At 44.4% G+C, this 18,291-nt stretch overlaps 1 protein-coding gene across 1 annotated transcript; it reads left to right on the top strand.

The window, feature by feature from the left end:
• The first annotated feature begins 7,249 nt into the window (after positions 1-7,249).
• Positions 7,250-10,301, top strand: LOC116801465. The gene is given in 4 exon segments (XM_032721231.1): positions 7,250-8,363; positions 8,365-8,387; positions 8,441-8,572; positions 8,747-10,301. Coding segments are annotated over 3 exon segments (405 nt in total). The 5' UTR covers positions 7,250-8,109; the 3' UTR covers positions 8,569-8,572; positions 8,747-10,301.
• Positions 10,302-18,291: the final 7,990 nt, after the last annotated feature.

The following is an 18,291-nucleotide window of genomic DNA, read 5'->3' as shown; positions in this document are numbered from 1 at the left end:
TAGTTTCGTGTGTTATTTAATGGTAATCATTTTATATAAGCTATTTAAATCGCATGTTCCAGTTTGGCATTGGCGAATTTTCCGAACGTGAGACAACCCGACTTGTGGCATAATCCGCGAGTCGGTCGGGCACCAAAAATATACAGCGGGCATCGGGCGTCTCTAATTGCGCCCAACGTCTGCGGTTGATGCCACACAAGTTGCAGCGCAGTTTGTCCCACTCCCGGAGGTTTGGCCACCTGCCCGCTCGTCTCACATTGATGTCTCTATAGGAAAGTTCCCCTGAGCCATTTCCCATCCCCCCATTCTCACTTTGGCCGCTTTTCCTGGCGAATTCGCTTGGCCCGTTTCACTTGGCGCGCCCATAACTCGGCGTGTTATTAAGTGTAAAAATTAAAATTTCATAAATTGTTATGCTTTATTTAGAGTGCGCCGAGCAGTTCCTCCGGCTCCCCAACTACCAAGTAAGTTTCCTGTTCCACTGCGACGGCAATGTGTGTGGTTCTGTGTGATTTGCGCGCTTCGGAAGCTGGCGATATTGAGACTTAAATGGACATAATTAAAAGCACTTAAGAGTCGCCACAGATACAGATCGCACCGACTGAGATATAGACGTGGTCCATAGGATGAGTGAGGGCAGAATGGCGCAAATCGCATTGGATGACGGCCAAATTTGTCAGATAGTGGAAAGATCCCAGACGGTGTCTAGATTAGTGGCCATATTAAAGAGCTTTGTCTTTCCTTTCGTACCCTTCAAATCTCAAGCGAATCAATTAAAGATAATCGAAGTAGAGGTGTGTGTAGTGCGTTCTACGTGTGCTAATAAGTCTAAAAAGTAAATTCAGTCCCACCTCATTAAACTCGAAAATGAATAAGTATGGAGGTACGATGTTTGCCATACCATACAGCGCATTATCCATAGGCAAATGAAGTTAGAAATAGTTGCCTAATCTCTTGTTTTTTCACTTGGCTAATCACACGAAGTCAGGAAAACTTGCACGAGCACACAAAAATGCCATGGAAATCATTTCGCGCTTTCACTTGGCGGCATGGGTTTATTAAATGAAGTGCACATGAAACGGGCATTTGGATTTCATGACTAGAATAAACATAATCAAAGTAATAACTCGAGCAGCTTTTCTCCGCCTCTGGAAAAGTCCTCGCCACCCCTGGAAAACATGTGAAATTAATCTTGTTTATGTTTGTGGAAGAGGAGAGAACCAAGAAAGTTTCCTCTAAAAGTTTTCGGTTGCCTTTTTGCGCAAGTTTTCTTTTCAAAACGGGTGGGTTGGGGAGAAGCTGGGAAAAGTTTTCAGTTTCGAGTGAAAATAAATAAAATCGAATGATTTCACTTTTGTTCAAGGCACGTAAATAGTTTTGGCTGCCACAGAGATAACCATTCAAGTGCAAATGCGAAATTTAATTAAAATTATTTCCAAATCGTTTAAACCGCTATGTTTCCATGGATGTTGAATTACTAGTTGAAGGTGTTTAAATTCCGCTTTCTTCAAAGAATGGATGAAAAACATATATGTTTCAGTTACAACATCCATTTAAAAGATTTATTTACCCCGTGTGGGCTTGAGGTGTGCGATAGATCCAATAGACAACCCCTGTCGGCATAATCTGCTTATTCAGCAGCATAAGTGAAAAGTTCTGTCAACAAAATCGAAATCAGTAAAAATTTGTTTGCCATTTAAATTCGATTTTGATCCTATTTATCCAGTAAATTGCAGCAATTGAAAGGATTTGCGAGGGAGTCGCTGGCTGCTTGTTTGATTTTCAATTACCTTCCAAGGATATTCGGAGGCTGACTGATGTAAGGATGTGAGGATGTGATGATGTGACGAAGTGATGTGTGTGGTGCAAACACTTGTTAAAGCTGATCCACGGCTTTAAGCGATGCCCATGCCCCGCCGGGGGTTTCCCACCACCCTCCTCGGTGGGTAAGATATTGAATTTCAATTGTTGCAGCTGCAGGAAATCACTTCCTGGCGACAAAGTAGACGAAATGGAAATCAGCCAGGAAAAGGACGAGAACGCAAGTCAAAGAAATCCCCAAGTGCGGGTCAAAGAAAATAAAACTTTATGCAAATGCGCCACTTTGGCCGTAAAATGAAATAGTCCCAGGCCAAATTATACCTTGATGCCTGATGAGCTTCGGTTCTGCCCGTCCTGGTTTTCCTGTCTGGATCCTGGCCAATTGTCCTGGACGTGAATTGAAACAAAAGGGACTTTGTTTCGATTCCTCCCGCCCTTCCTTCGCTAGTTTGGGAACCCGAGCAGGTGACTCCGACTTGGGAAACTTTTGCACTTTACAATTCACAATTTACCTACATTCGGCATCGCTTTATTTTGCTGCCCCCGGGGGAACTTTTCCTGCGACAATAAAACGGCCAACTTCATTCCGGAAGTTGTTACGGACACGCTGGCCGCCGTCTGCGTTTTTGGCCACTCATTATTAATATTATTATTATAATGCCAGTGCGAGTGGCCGGCATTTTTCGCCCGGAAACGGATGCTGTTATTAATTCACATGTCCGGCGAGTGATGTGGGCTATCATCAGGTATTCCCCGACTCGAAGTGCGGATCCAGTGTTTTCTCTGCTGATTCCTAATTAAATTTGCCACTTTATTTGCTCGCCTTTCTTTCTTCGGCTCCCCCGTTCCCTGCTGTCTTAATTGTGTTTGTGCTACTCTATTTCATCCACTCGCTCTGAAAAGAGAACTCATTTATGCCGCACAGCTTCCTTGGTCTTGGTCCTGCAGGATTCTCGCATTCAAGGATTCTCGCTCCTAGTCTGAGGTGGCTGTTTGCGCTAAAATAATTGAATTAATAATTGCTGCGTGTGGTTTTCATGCTTTTCCAGCTAAGACAAGTGAGAATGCGAGGCATTTCTTAAAGGATTGATGGACTAGGGGATACCTAGTACTTTAAATAGATGTATTGGAAATGACCTAGTTTCGATAATACGAACTTTGAATTTAGAGCTTATATTTCTGTTTGACTATAAACCAAACACTTCTGAATGGCTTTATATCTTTTCTTCTGTATAATTGAAATGTTAACTGCACTGTATTATTAGGTATATGATTAAATACATCCCTAAACTGATATCCTTTATATACTTAGAACCTAATATGCCTACCTAACTGCTGGGTATTGAAAAAACCCAAAGTGCTTAAGCCTGAGCTTCAGAACCGAGCTGAATCATGTGCAACTTTTATCTCTGGCAGCTCTTGGCGCTGTCTTTGCCCCATCCCAAGCTTGTTATTCTGCAGGAAAGTTGCTCGGATGCCTTTACTTGCTCACTGATTTAATAAATTAACGTTAATTAGCTGTTGTGGTCGACGGGAAAAGGGAGAACGTGGGGAAGTGGGTTAGCTTAAAAGACAATAATGCCAAGGATCCGGCAACTTTCGCCTGGCTGTACGTGATTTCCGCGGCTGCTCCAAGATTTAGTCCGTAACCCCGAGTTCGATGTGTGAATTATGGGCTGTCAGATGGGGCGGTTTTCCCACCGTGGGGCATGACGGTGTGCTATATTCGAGCCGATAATTCATAAATGTTAATGGATGAGCTTCTGTTTGCTCATGCCATTTTAATTAGCCAAATGAGTGGCGAAAGATCAGCAATGGGATTATTTCCAGGAAGCCAAATTGAGTCAACACACAAAATGAATTCATTTCAACTTGGAGCAGTTTATTACTGCCTCTCCGCACAAAGAATCCAATTAAAGTTCACAAGCCAAGGCCGCAGGCTCTCCAACTTTTGGTCAATGCAATTGCAGGGAGGTCAGAAGTGGCAGTCAAAAGTGAGCCAAGGAAGTTGACCCAGGCTGGACAAAGTTGCTTGAGACGCTCGCCTGTGGCTCAAAGGACAATGTGAGCTCTCAAGGAGCTGGACGGCATTTAAATTGAAATTAACATCCTGTCGGAGGATCCTCACATGTGGACTCTCCTCCGAGATGTGTGCTCATTATACCAAAGCCAGGCGAAGTCAAAGTCAAAGGCCGCCGAGGAATGGAAAGGAAACGGCAGCCGACGACAAAAAAGGCCAAAAAAAAACTTGCCAACAAGTGCTGGCCATAACCAAATGCCGCCAAGCAAAGCCAGGCCAAAGGAAAGTGTCGAGCAAACATCTGACTAAACAAACACCAGCACATGGCTCCATTTTACACTGAAAGATGTGCGTAGTACCAAACGAAAGTCAGAGGCTTAGAACAATTGCATATACCCCTATCACTAATCACTTGATTAAGCTTAATGTACCAAGACATTAGCCGGGTTTTAATTTGGTAAAAACCGCTGATTATCCGCAGTGTTTAATATCATATACTCATACTCACGAAAAAAAACACACACACATCCAAGGAGAGAGGCACACACACTGGTGTAATTAAGAGGCCATTGTTATTTCGCTGACAAAAGTGAAAGATCCCATGATGGATAACGTCTATGTTGTTGTTTTTGTCGCCTCCTTTTCGGCTTCGTCCTTTGCCTGTTGACACTTCAAAGTGCGGCTGTCTGGGTGAGTATCTATCTGTGTGTGGTGCTGCTCTTTGATGTAATCAGCCACCGCCTCACATCACACAACTTGACACATTATTCCCAATCTTGCAATTATTCTTACCTCAGCCTTTGACGACAGCAATTAAAAGTCTCACAGACACACACACACACACGCGAGCCGTAAAGGACTAATTTCACATACGCGTACATGTGTGAGTTTGCTGATGTCTGCATAAATATTTAATGTGTTTGCCTTGTTAGTGGCGGTATCACTTTATTCTGCGGAAGGATTAAATTAATGCCAAACGTGTGCGATACCCACCCATCGCGTTTAACCCCAGAAGGCCCACCAAAAACACAGGCAGCTTGTTGTTTTAGGTATCGCAAAACACACAGGATATGCGGCTAAGGGGTAAAATGGGAGGCGGTTCGAGTTTTAGTGGCTGGCGTAGGCAAACTGACAAGTGGAAACCGCTACTTACACTAGTTAGCTAATCAAATTAGTTTTATTAACACGTACGACAACAAGTGCGTATGCAAACTTACACAAACACATATGTGCGACCGTGTTAATTGCATGTTAAACTGTTTAATGCGTGAGCAAACCTAGAGCACTAAAAGCATTGCCTACTTTTCAGCGCAAAACTGGGATTGCGATGAAGGAATTTTTGAGCCTCGTATTATAGAATTTATAATATGGTTATGGGGTCTAAAAACATTTAAGAGATCTATGCTATCTACAAGCTTACTCCATATTGCGATGTAGTAACAGAAAATTATTCCAAATAAAAATGGACTCAGCAAGCTGAGATATAAATCAGGCTTAGCTACAATAAAATAATCAGGACATGCAGAAAATAAATCAAGACTCGTATTTTGCCATGTAGGGAGCATTCAAATGAAGTTTCAGTTATGCCAGGCATATCAAAAGGCCTAGTACCATTTTGAACTGGTAAATCTAATCTTAGCCTTTCAAAATTTGCAGAGTGTGTAGCACACAAATTGTCAGTTAATTAGGCCGCTGACATCAGCACATGAAACCCGATGACACGCTGAATGGCCGGCTAGAGGAAAAAGGCTTCTTCAATTACTCGACTGACCACCATAATTAATGTTAATAAATAATAAATTTACATATAAAATCGTCCCCAAAAGCATGTGAGACGTAAGCTGAGACATGTACAGAAGTGAAAGTCCGCAGCCGCATACAAATCTCCGTAATTAAAGGACCCAGTGATGCCAGGACATTGATAACATGCAAAAAGCGAGAGCAAAACGGAAGCGTTTAATTAACTTGTTTTGTTCCGTCTGCTCTGTTGGCTCGATTCATATGGTATGCCATGCGTATAGGGCAATTAGAGAGTGGCCAGAAAAATCGAAAGTGTGCGTATCATAAATTGCTGACCCACCACCCACCGAAATCAGATACGGCCAACCCCAAAATTGCATTATCCAAGGCCTACGAGCCACAAGAAACTTTGGCTCGTAAGAAAAGTTCAAGACTGAACCGCATGCTCAAAAGTGGAAATGCAACAGAGACTTGCATTTATCGAATTGTTTCAAATCTTTTTGACAACTATTTCTGGGCTTCAACTTTTTCAATTACACGACAAACTGTTCAGTTCAAGACTTTAAGTATTGATTGCAATAGATTTTGAAAGTCTCCTCAGCCGTGAAGACAAGAAAGTCAGGCAGCCGATTAATTAGCTTTCATTGCCCGCCCAATTGAGCTTGTAAATATTTCATTAATCGCCGGAAAAGCCTGCAAAAGCGAGGCATTATTAAGAGTTCTTCACTTGATGGATGGCTTGACCTTTTCCATGCAGCGAGAAGTGCCGAGAAAGGCTGGACAGCCACTCATAGTGCTCACCTACTCCCTAGTTGGCCAACTTTTAATTTGCTCACATTCTCATTTGCGAGAACAAAGTCACTACACAACAAAAGATGCCAATTTAATCTAGTCCCTGCTGGCCACATGGGACACTTGCTCGTAAAACCACTCTGGACAGGACTCGAGACGCAGGATGGGAACAAGGAAGCATCCTGTGCGCAGGAAATGACTTCAGTGCCGGACTTGCTGAGTGTGTGGGTAAGATGTTAGCACCAGCAGGTAACTTCCGGCATAGTCAAATTGAAAATGGCTGTGCCAGACCACAATCCCCATTTTCTCCCTCCCGGGGGACTCTGCCAGCTGCTCTACTTTGCTGTGGCCAGAGTGTAAAGTTGTCTGCACTCGCAAAGTGTGACAAATTAAATTAAAGCCAAAAGTCCACTCGAGGTAGCTCGCAGTAATTGCTTAATGCCCTCTCCCAATTAAACTCCAGAAAGAGTTTGTGCTCTCAGCCGAGGAGAGGGAAGCATTGGAAGAGCACTGGGATATGGGGTCACGGAGGTGGCTCTACTCCTTCGAACACGTGAGTTCTTGAACTGCGACCAGCACTTGACTTATGACATTAGAGCGCAGACACAAATCTTTATGAGCCGCGCTCTCCTGCCAGGACGTAAGTAAGAAAAACTACAGTTTCCACTTAGCGGCGGTCCAAGTCCAGCCACACACTCTCACACATCCTGCGAGGATACACTGTGAATGGCAGTTGCGAGTGGACAGTGACAAAAACGGCAAACACTTTGCACTGAGAAAATGCGAAAGAAACCCATACAGAAGTATTTACAGGTGTAGTTGCCTATATGTCTTACATTTATAAGGACATATTAGAAAAATATATATGTCCTATATGTCTTACATTTATAAGGACATATTAGGAAAATAACCCTTTGACTTGGGTGTCTTATAGAGAGATTTCTGCAAGAAGAGCCCTTTTTATTTTTAGCAGTGCACACTTCAGGCCAGTTAAGCAGCCAGACTGACGCATTGTTGTGGTCATAAGTCAGAGTGTGGACAAAAAACCTGTGCACTGAGTTGAAAATCTTAAAGATAAATAAAGACCAGAGGACTTTTCAGAGTGGAAGCCTGAACTTTGACCCCAAAACCAGCAACCGCAAAAGGCGGCAAACAAACCAAAGACGACGAGAGAAAGTCGGCGAAAAGATGAGCAGAACAGAACGATTATGACGCTGCCGGCGCCCAGCGAAGCGCGACTGATGAAGCCCACTTAGAGGTGTCCCTGCTCCTTGTTCCTCCTCCGCCCCGCCAGCTTCCCTTTGGCTTTTCCTGCTCATTTTCCATTTGCCTGCTCCTCTTCGCATGGACAGTGGTCAGCAGTCCTTGGCAACATTTGCCGTTGACAGAGTGCTGGAACACGAAGATGAAAAGCGGAGAGTGAAAAAAGGAAAAATATGATTGATGTATTCGACTACGGGAATACCTGGTACTATCTTTCTACAACTGATGGTGAACATGAGGCAATTCCTTTGCACGTTTATCTCTAGAACTTTCCACTTGCACACTTTTAGCTTTCTCTCAGAAACATTCAAGCCTTAAGAGATCCCTATATACCCTCTTAGTTATTGGATACCACGTATAAAAATCAAGGAGCAGCAGCTGTGTGAGTCAGTGGCCGTGGAGACGTGTGTTGGGCTACTTGGGGTCGTCTGGACAAACATTACCCATCGTCGGACACCACCGGACATGACCAAATGAAAATGTGTAAGGCTGCCCCTGGCGAAGTCGTCGTCGTCGCCTCCGCCGCACAATTATTACTTCAACTTTTCATTTGGGTCTCTCCACTCTGCGTGTTTTTTCTGGAGTCTGGAGATGCTGCAGGAAACCAGGATGGCCGGATGGAAGGATACTCCTGGCCACGGCTTGTAATTTCGCTTCCTGCGTCTCATTTTTCATATTTCAGCGCTTTGAGTGCCATTTGGCAAACTGCAAAACTGGAAACGGCAAAGGCAAAAGGCGACTGGCCAACAAGGTAAACAGACAATTTCTCAAGCGACTAATGCCCTGACTTATTGTTGAACCCAGGGAGAAGGATTGGAATGGGTGAGTGTGGGACATGTTCTTGTGCCAACAGACAAACCTCAAAGTGGAATATGGAAGGGCGCTGCCATCCAAAGACTGGGACCACCATAACCATGGTCACTTCTCTGTAGGAAGGTATTTGTCAATCGAATCACTTTTTGCTAAGGTATTTGATACTCCCATTCTTTATAGTTCGTTATTTTAGTTGAAATACTTAACATTCATTTTTACACATCAGCTTTAAATACTTGGGTATAGTTAGACAAATGAAACCTGACTTAATCTGCAAAAGCACTTTTCCCTCTCTAGGTCGTCGTAATTTCCCTGCGCAGATAGTGAGGAGACTGGAAAATGTGTTGGAAAATATTTGTGTTTTAAGGGATCTTAAAGAAATGCAAAACATAAACGTCCTTTATCCGTGATCCGACCCAATACATTGATAATAGCTTGAGATATCTGTTTATGATGGTCGCGTCGATTTCAGGCCACAAAGAAAGAGTTCAATAGCTGCCGAAGTTCAATGTCAATTCGCTGACCTCTGGCAAAGTGAGGCCGAGAAATGGGTGGCAACAGATTGCGCATACGACCTGTTGAAACAGTCGAAAGTCGCAGTTGCAAAAAGCCCCAGAGAACGCCGAATAAAAACGCAGCATTATAAACAAAAACAGCCTACAAGGATGGGGAGTCCATAAAGAGGCTAGCAAAAGTACGGAATTTATGTGTATAAGTAAGCCACGAAGGTCATATTAAATTGCCATAAAGAGCTATCGATTTTATCTGCAACAATGAGAGAAGGAAAATCGCTGCGCACAAGAAAATGCTCCAGCATCCTAACGAGGACACTGACACCGCCGAGAAAATGGGGGAAAATGTGAAAAGCTGTAGGGAGAAAGAGAAAAAAAGAAACAAGGGAAAATAAAGCAGCGGGCAGTCGAAAAATCCATAAAGAGGCGCGCCAGCGGAGGGGCCGAAAAGAAAAGTTTCCCTAGCTCCTATATTATGATTTGCCTCCTAGTTTTCACCCGCCCCTGCCCGCTATCCCTTGGCCACTAGCTAATTAGAAAAGTTTTCCCCATCCCAGTGGCCCGAGTAGCTGAACGCTCATAGGTGCGAGTAGCCGAGTCGCCATTTTTTAGCCCACGTGGCGTATGAGCGACGGAGACGGAGCGACACTGGTGTCACACCTACTTACCTACCACACGTAGCCAGGAGCTCAACCATTGGCTGGCATAAATCACAGTTGCCCCCGCTGTTCCGTCTTCCCCCATCATTTTCCTCCTGACGAAACGGAGCACCTAACGCACTCGGAGAGACACACCTTCATTTCTGGAGAGGAGCAGGAGCAGGAGAAGGGCAGGAGCAGGGGCTGGGTTTTAGTTAGCTCGAGTTTCCCGGCGCACCTGCTCCTCTCTCTCTCGTCTCGTCTCTCTTTCTCGCTCTCTCTCGCTTTCTCATTTGTATTTACCTAAGACAGCAGTGGAAAAGTGGAAATAAAAAAGGAAAAGCTGGCAAAAAACCGAGTACCTAACGAGCGAAAGCTGCGCACCTAAACCTGCGCTACACAAAAACTCCAGACGAGCTGAGAGCACCTCACAAACACTCACGCACACTGGCAAATGCGAAGGAGGGAAGGCGGTGGAAAAGCGGTCGGGGAAAGCGGCGGAGGAAAAGGTGAAAGCCGAGCCAACAGATGAGAACAGACGACGTTGACGAGCACACGACGAGGGAAAATGACGATGACGTTGATGGGAAACATAAAGCTTGAGGGGGAGGGAGGTAACAGGAAAAATATTGGAAAATAACTACGTAATAGAGAAATGTTAAAGAAAACATAAGAATAAATTCCGCAATAAATCATGAAGAACAATACAATTAGGCCAGCGTTTGTTCTGACAGGAATAATCAAGTAAAAAGCTTCTACCTTTCGATAAAATCGAAATGAAAACTAGCTTGCGATTTTGCTGTGGCCGTCGGAAAAACACATGGAGCCCCACCCCCTTTCGTGGAAAACCCCTCGAAGGTGCTCAACTTTGGTTGGCTGCCAACATTTTCGTGCTCACCTTAAAAAGCGTAGGTAGCACACCCATATGAGCCAATAAGAGCGAGTGCGACAGCAGCACAGGCAACAACCTGGCTGTGATTGTGTGCGTGTGTTGGCCATAGCATCTGGTTGTGTATGTGTGAATGGATCTGTGAGAGCAAAGCCAACGAACGAAAAACGCACGACGAATAACAACTGTTACTTGCGGTTGAGGTTGCAGCTGGGTAACTGAAAGGGGGTGGCGCCGGCTGGAAATCGTGGGCAGGGGGGTTCCCACAGGTAAGAGAGAGAGGTGGCAGCGCAGCTGGCACCTACATCTCGACATGCCGCACTCTTCTAGCCAAACGACGACGAAACGAAGACGATGGGCCAACACCTAAAGCAGGTATACATATACAGATATGTACATATATAAGCACGGGGATGGGGGCTACTGACGCAGGTAGATTGGTGGATGCGTAAGGTATATTATATATCTCAGCCAGACTTCAAGCACGTGTCTAGGTATTTGCTCTGAGGTGTGAGCGAAGGACATGCGCAGTGCGGCAGGCTCTCTCCACTTTCTCTGTTAACTAACAGCAGGGGAAATTGAGGGGTTAGCAGCCTAACATAACATGGAGCATATCGTGTGCGAAGTCGAGAAGAAAATTCATAAATAATGTTAATTTATTTTAGCCACTGCAGCTGTCTTCGCCTGACAGTTGGCCCAAGATATAGCCGTAAAATACAACCCGCAAACAGATGCACACGCACACACACAGCGAGACATTGACCCACAAAGAAAATTAACATAATTGTTGATTCTTGCGCTTTATTGTCGAGTGCGTTCTGGCCTTGTCCTCGGGACCGAATCGATTTTGTGTAAAATACAAGGACCGAAACCCATGATGAAGCACATGTCCAGGGGTCGCAGTAAATTCGGGGGCGGTGCGACTGCAATTGCCACTTTCATGGAGCACTCATAAGTATGAAAATGTTCAGATAGAATTTGAATTTACATTGGACTTAAAGATTTAGTGGAATACAAGTGCAAGTACCTTCCCATGTATAGATGACATCAAAAGTCTCATGATTGCAGCGTGTTTAGTTTAGAATGCTCTTAAGTAATTTTCACATTTCTAATATTATCTACTCCTTAAAGCCCCTCTAATTGAATTTTAATTTCCATTGATTGCACTTGCTGACCTTTTCCCCCTCTGTAAACAGAAAGTTGCGCATACGCCATGTTGCCCTGCAACAAGCCAACAAAATTTGCATTGTTTGCCTTTTTCGAAGGAGACCAAATGAACAGTTCCGTTGTCGGAAAACTTTGCTCGCACTTTTCACGCTTCCTTTTAGGACAACAGGAGATGGCACAAGGAGCAACAGGATGCGATGGGGACCATCCTTGTTGCTCTCTTGGCTGCTACAAATAACCGGCATCAACTTTAATCACCTGCTTAATTAAATCAGTTTCGCCAGCTCCCCTTCCCCCTCCTCCAACAGGATGGCCATTGTTCTGTTGTCCTGAGTCCTGGTTGCCTGCATAAATTATGTGCTGCATAATCACCTACAAGCGTTCTATTTAAGCTCCTGGCAAGTGTCCTTTGCACTCCATCCTCCGAGCGCTGTGTTTTTTGTTTTTTGACCACTTTTTTCCTGCTGTTCGCTGATGTCCGATAAAGTTCTTAAATCATTTACGTTTTCCTTGCCTTTTCCTTTGTTTTCCCCCCAATGCGGTTTTCATTTGCTTAATGCCCGCGCTGAGTTTTTATTTTATCGCGAGATACAGATGCGGATTTATGTTTTTTAATTCCATTAGACCGTATTTTCCAGGAGGAAAGCTAAGATATTCATCTGCGGACAAGAAGGTAAGCTAAGACAAGCAAAATACGTGATATATGAGAAGGCTTAACGATCTGTAAAAGGATTAAAACGAACGGCTTTAGTCAGGATAGTCCTTGCATGAAAATAATTGACTATGGGGATCATTGGAACAGAAATCAAAACACATAAAAGGCATTGAAAACTTTATAAGTGCGTAGTAAAACATTCTATACTTCTATTAGTTATAACTTCTCTCGATTCCCTTTTTTCCCATAAATAAAACATAGATACTTGTTCAATTGTAAGCGAAACTACAAAAGCAATTAACAGAGACACGAGGTTAATTGGCAGCCCCGACCTTCGGTACCCAATTCCGGAGTCCCTTCTTCTGGTTAATGTAATGGACCGCAATTTGCGTCAACTTAATACTCATTTCTGAGCAGCCGTTGCTCGACTGCTGCAAGGATATGTGTGCGAATGGGTGGTCCTGTGCGGTTATTTCCCGCACCATTTCTCGCACGCCTAGGTAAGATTTATGGGGGCGTGGGGAAGCAGTCGTTTCTGAGCTCCAAGGACCTCAAGTGTGCAACGCAATTTGGCGAAAGTATCAAATTTCTCCCACAAAACATTTTCACTGCAGCATCGCTCCTTTTGATTTTTTCCCTGCTGCGGCTACTGGACGTAGAAAAGTAAACAGAAGGTTAATGGATTTGACACACGGTTCCAAGGAAGCCACGGCACTTGGGCGTGAAATGGATATGCTTTCAGGCTAGGCACACACGACGAGTTCTGAGGAGGTGGAGCGAAATTGGGGGCAGGACATTGTTTTGTTTAGTCCCTGCACAAGCGAACTATGGCAGGACCTTAAAGAAGTGTGCCTTATAGAGAGATTTTAGTGTACAATCTTTCTAGGGACCTAACTCCTTTTTCATACTTTAATATCACAAAAACTGTTCTTATCGACAATAGTTTCCTCAGCATCCTGTCGAGTTTAAGCAATCGACTGACATTTCGCGCAACTTTAATTTGTTTTCCCACTCCGTTTGGGAAATGCCCCTTGATTCGCACTGCTGGTCGTGTTTATTTAAACTTTCGCTGCACGTCCGCCCAGCCAGAAGCTGCAGGCTCAAAGTTCCAATCAGTCCTGCCTTTTGCCGTCTGGCTGACAATTGGCTAGGACAACCGGGACGCAGGACGCAGGACCTCGCCCACTCTGCGGAGGCACGTGCTCGCTGGGGGGATCGAAATAAGGCGAAGAAAACTGCAACTGTTTACGGGAAATTTGCGCAGTTTTTTGCGCCATTTCACTTTCCAGCGCACACACCACACGCACACATTTCCCAAATCGAAATGCAGCTGCAAATAAATCATGTGCGAAGGTGTCCTTAGCCACCGCAGGCAATCTGCGCCACTGACAGTTTTAATGCCGAATGAAGTCCTTTTCCACCCAGCACTCCCCCTTTCTTCTCGCACTTGTGGCATATGTGTGACGTTTCAATATCCTGTTGCGTGATTTTTATTTTCATATTTTTTATGGTGATTTTCCCGGTGCGTGTGTGTGGGCATGAGGGCGCTACGTGAAAAGTCGCAAGTCACAAATCAAAATGCTCGCCATTGTTTGGCCTCGCTTTTGGCTCCACTCTGTATGTTTTTGTTTTCGCATGTTCTTCTTGTTGGTCTCGCTTCGTTTAGGCCTTTGAGCTGTCTACTTAGGGGGTTTGGTAGGACTCCACACTCTGCCCCACCTATTTGGCATGTGGATGTGGCATGGTTGTTCAGATAGAGTCACGCCAGCAGCCAATAAATCAAAATCTGTATTGCTGTTCCCCATAACTTGATTTTTATACCGTTTTGCGCTAGTTGTTGATTTCGTGATTTATGTCACGGTGCTTTTGGTCTGTGTTTTGGATTTCTGATAAGGCAAGTTAATCGAGGCAATGGGGGAGTTTGCTGTGCAAATGACACCCATTTTAAAGCCGAAGGGAAAAAATACTCTTTCCAAAAAAGTGGCACCAATTAATATGAACTCCATCATTGCTAGCTTTGGAATGTATCACTTAAGCTACCTTATTCTAAATTTCAGTGATAGATACAACTTTCCTCCTTACAAGTACGTTGTTTATGCAATTTTCATACGCATTTTGCACTACCTTCGTCCAAAGCTTCCGCCCTTTTCTTCCCTCAGTCGAACTGAATTGTAATATCCATTTACGACGAGAGCTGGCAAAGTTTTCCAATACCATTTGCCATAATTCCGCTTCGAACATTGACACCTAACCGAAAGGCGTTCAATAAGAGCCAGAAGACAAGGCATGGCCACAAAAGTGGAAGGAGCTCTAAAAAATTGTGAAAAGCACTCGAAATCTTGGACAACACTTTTTCGATTTGGACATGGACACTTAACTGACAATGTCTGACCTTTTCAGCAGCAGAAGTCGACGAAAAGTAAAAGCAAAATTTAAGCAAAATTCGTACAAAGACATAACAAAATTTTTGATGTATGTACAAATGGGGAGGGAGAAATCCTTCTGGGGGGTTGGAAAATGCTTACGTGCTGCTCAAGTTTTGTGTGAAGGTCGCCGAGAGGTTGGGTAGGAAAAAAGAGGAAACAGAGGAGTTGGACAAGTCAAGTCGGCGCATAGTTGCATACGTAAGGAAAAGCCAGGAAAAGAGGGAAAACTCGGGGGGTGAAAAGGCATTGAAGTTGAAGATGTAGATGGAGAAGGCGCCTTTGTGTCACAAGTTGCCAACACATATATTCCGACTCCAGCAGAAGAGTTCCCCAGTCAAACTTAAAACTGTCAGAAGTTTCACTATCTCTTTCCCGCGTTCTACGCCCATCTCACTCTCCCATTCTCTGCCCGTCTCTGTCTCAACGTGGGGCTTCCACATTTGGCCGCCTCTCAACAGCTGCTCCTCAAACGCAGGACGCGGTTAAATATTGATTCTACTTTCTGGCCAAACACTTGGCGATTAAAAGTGCATTTAAAGCTGGAATTGGGGGGTTAAAGACTGGTCTTAACCCATTTGTTTTTCGAATTAAAAAAAATAATAAATACCCTGCAAATAATCCCTTAAGTTTCACTGAATTTCATGTGATACACACTTTGTTTTGTAATCTTTTTCAAATATTTTTAGGCATGATGAGAACAGGACCAACAGGGTTAAGCTGGTCCTAATCACCTCCACCTGCCACCACCATTTCCATCGAAAAGCCCGAGGAGAAGCAAACAGCAGCTGCCTGCAAGTATGCTACAATAAAGTGCACTGCAGGGCGTACAGTAAAGCCTACTGCAGAGGAACGAACCAAGCGGTCTTCCCATAAAATGTCCTTGAGCCACGTTGCACTGTTTGCAGCAAGGATATTTCAAGGGAAGATGTGGGGGCCGTGTGTGCCGGTTGTTGCGTGTTTACGCAACGTAACCAAAGTCAAAACCTCGATTAGGATTCAATCTGCTGCTGCGGGCGGCAGTGGCTACGTTGTATGTCCTTGCTGTTGTTATCCCCCTGACCCCGTCTCTAACCGTATACCCTTGCACTCCTGCTGCCCCTTTCCCAGCTGACCCCACGCAGGTCTGGCAACAAAGTCAAACCGATTAAAACACACGCACGGGTTTAGACGCAGACCAGTCTGGTTACAAAAGGTGGGGTTCGGACCAAGGGATACCTTTTGTCAAATAACAAACAGAGCTAGGTGGTCCGGAGTAAACAGCAATCGCCAGTACGCATCATCATGCCCCAAAGTACTGGGTACAACCACAGCATGGACAGGACCCAGCGCAGCTGTCCGTCCGTGTCCTTCGGTGTCCGCATAGGTAGTCTTATTGTAGTCCACTCCTGCATAAAACAGTGGGGCTCCGAAGCTCCGGAGCGGTATTCTTCAAGGGGCAATTAACTGTTAAGCTGCCAAACAGCGCCAGCAAAAAAGTGCAAAATCAAGCGAAAAAATAGTTGTCTCGCTGGATGGAGAGCGGTATGCGAGGGATGCATGAGGGACTTGCATAGATTAGATTTCAGCTGGAACAAGCTGCCACCGTGCCACGCCCCCTGCCCACCAATCCGGACATCCCCACTCCGATGGCCGTGCAGTGGCAAAATATTTGCAGCTGCCACAGAAGCGGGCACAGCACAGTGGCGGCCATAAAAGAGCCATTAACGCCAGGAGTTTGGACCAGCCACCCAGCCACTCCCCTCGCCCACCGCGCACATCCTTGGGGATAATTTAAAGCGCTTAAATTTGGGGCGGTGGAAATGCTTGAGTGGAAACTGTCAGCAGCACCAGCGCATCCAATTGCCAATTAGCCAAGGTGCAAGAAATTAAATTAAAAACCGCGGAAAACAGCAAAATCATTAAACGCAAGGAGAGCCATTGGTAAAAAAGACTATTCTGAGGGCGTGTCTCAGCTTTTAGATAAAATATATCTGTGGAAAAGCGCTTTCTTAAAAAAAGGATACGAAAGAAAAGGAAAAGACACCAGCGAACACGAAACCAATTTTAAGTACACATAACCAAAAAAGGCATTGCAAATTAGACTTAGAGATTAAATACACTCAACTCAATAAAATATATAATTTGTTTCGCATTTCTACTACATACATTCATAAATAATTTAAAATTCTGGTTTACCAACTTTTAGAAACCTTTTCTTTATTAATACTTATACTCATACTGCTCTCAAAAAGAGTATTCAATTGTTAGAGCGAGATCCTTAGCAAGGACGAAGGACACTCATCAAGGAGCCAGGACAGGACCACGCCCAACTGTCTCCGCAGTCTAGAGTAAATTAATTTGTCGAGCGTCCTTTGCAGCCAGAGATCCTTGAAGCGAAGGACACGTTGAAGGTGCATCAATGAGTTGGCAATGTGGAAGACGTTCTCCCATTTCAGCCCCCCCACCGCCAATCCACCTCCTCTTTTTGCACAAACAAATCTTTCAGCGGAAATCTCAATCTGCGCTCGACAAATTGTTGTTTAAATAAAAATTTAAAGCAAATTGCCACGCGGAAGTAAATCGTTTTGTGGTAATGGTGGATAAAAAATGTAAGCCACAGCATATCAAATTACCCCTCGGATGGAAGAGGAGATGTTCCCAGATGACAAAGTGCGCGGTTTTCCGAGCAGGGGTGTAACAAGGTGTAGCTGGAAGTAAGTCAGCTCCTTGATAAGTGGCACTTGGATTGGGATTCCAAGGACTCCCGTACTCCAAGGGGGTGGATTCATCCCGGGATGCGGTTGACAGTCGGGCGCGTTTTGATGCGATGCTGAAAAATTGTTGCTAATTTTTTAACAGTCAACGGAGACGAAGTTCCGGAGATTTGACTTCAGAGTATCGCATTTCAGGAAAGTTGCCGTTGAGTGCAAATGGCTGGCATTTTAATTTTATTAGAACAAGAGCAACAAGCGGAGGATGAAAGCAAATCCCTTTAAGGATTTTGGTTTGTAGATCTATCGCAGAGATAAGATACCAAAAATCCCTTAGAAGTTTTGGAGATGCCTATAAAATATACATATTATCGAACATTTGAACTACAATGAGATACATAACTCGTGATACCCAAAATCATATGCACAAATTCCCCGGATGTAACAAATGCACCTTTCACCACAGAAACACAAGCTCATTGTCTTTTGTAGAGCTCCCCAACCTATTTCCCAATGCAATTTAAGCAGCCGCAGAAAAATGTTGCCAACATATTTTGCACAATGTTTTCCTACGCACACAGGACCAAAAAGGGCAGACGAACGACTTGAGGGATTTTGCTGAAATGACATTTGGCTCGGCATGTGACAGGATGTGCAGGATCAGGACCTGGTGGAGCAGATGGGAGGTCTTACAGGAGCAGCCGTCGGCATTGAAAAAAGCAATTTATGCCAAGTACAGATTGCGAGAGATTGCCGTACCACCACCATGGCTAGATAGGTAGGTACAAGTCAGTATACTACCTCTACAAGTACAAGTACTAACCCATTTAATGTATAATTTCTAGTTCAACTTTTGACTATTTAA

The sequence above is a fragment of the Drosophila sechellia genome, chromosome 3R (assembly GCF_004382195.2).
Source record: "Drosophila sechellia strain sech25 chromosome 3R, ASM438219v1, whole genome shotgun sequence".
Taxonomy (NCBI): Eukaryota; Metazoa; Arthropoda; class Insecta; order Diptera; family Drosophilidae; genus Drosophila; species Drosophila sechellia.
The sequence above is the reverse complement of the archived record's forward strand: the minus strand, read 5'-3'. Positions and strand labels throughout refer to the sequence as shown.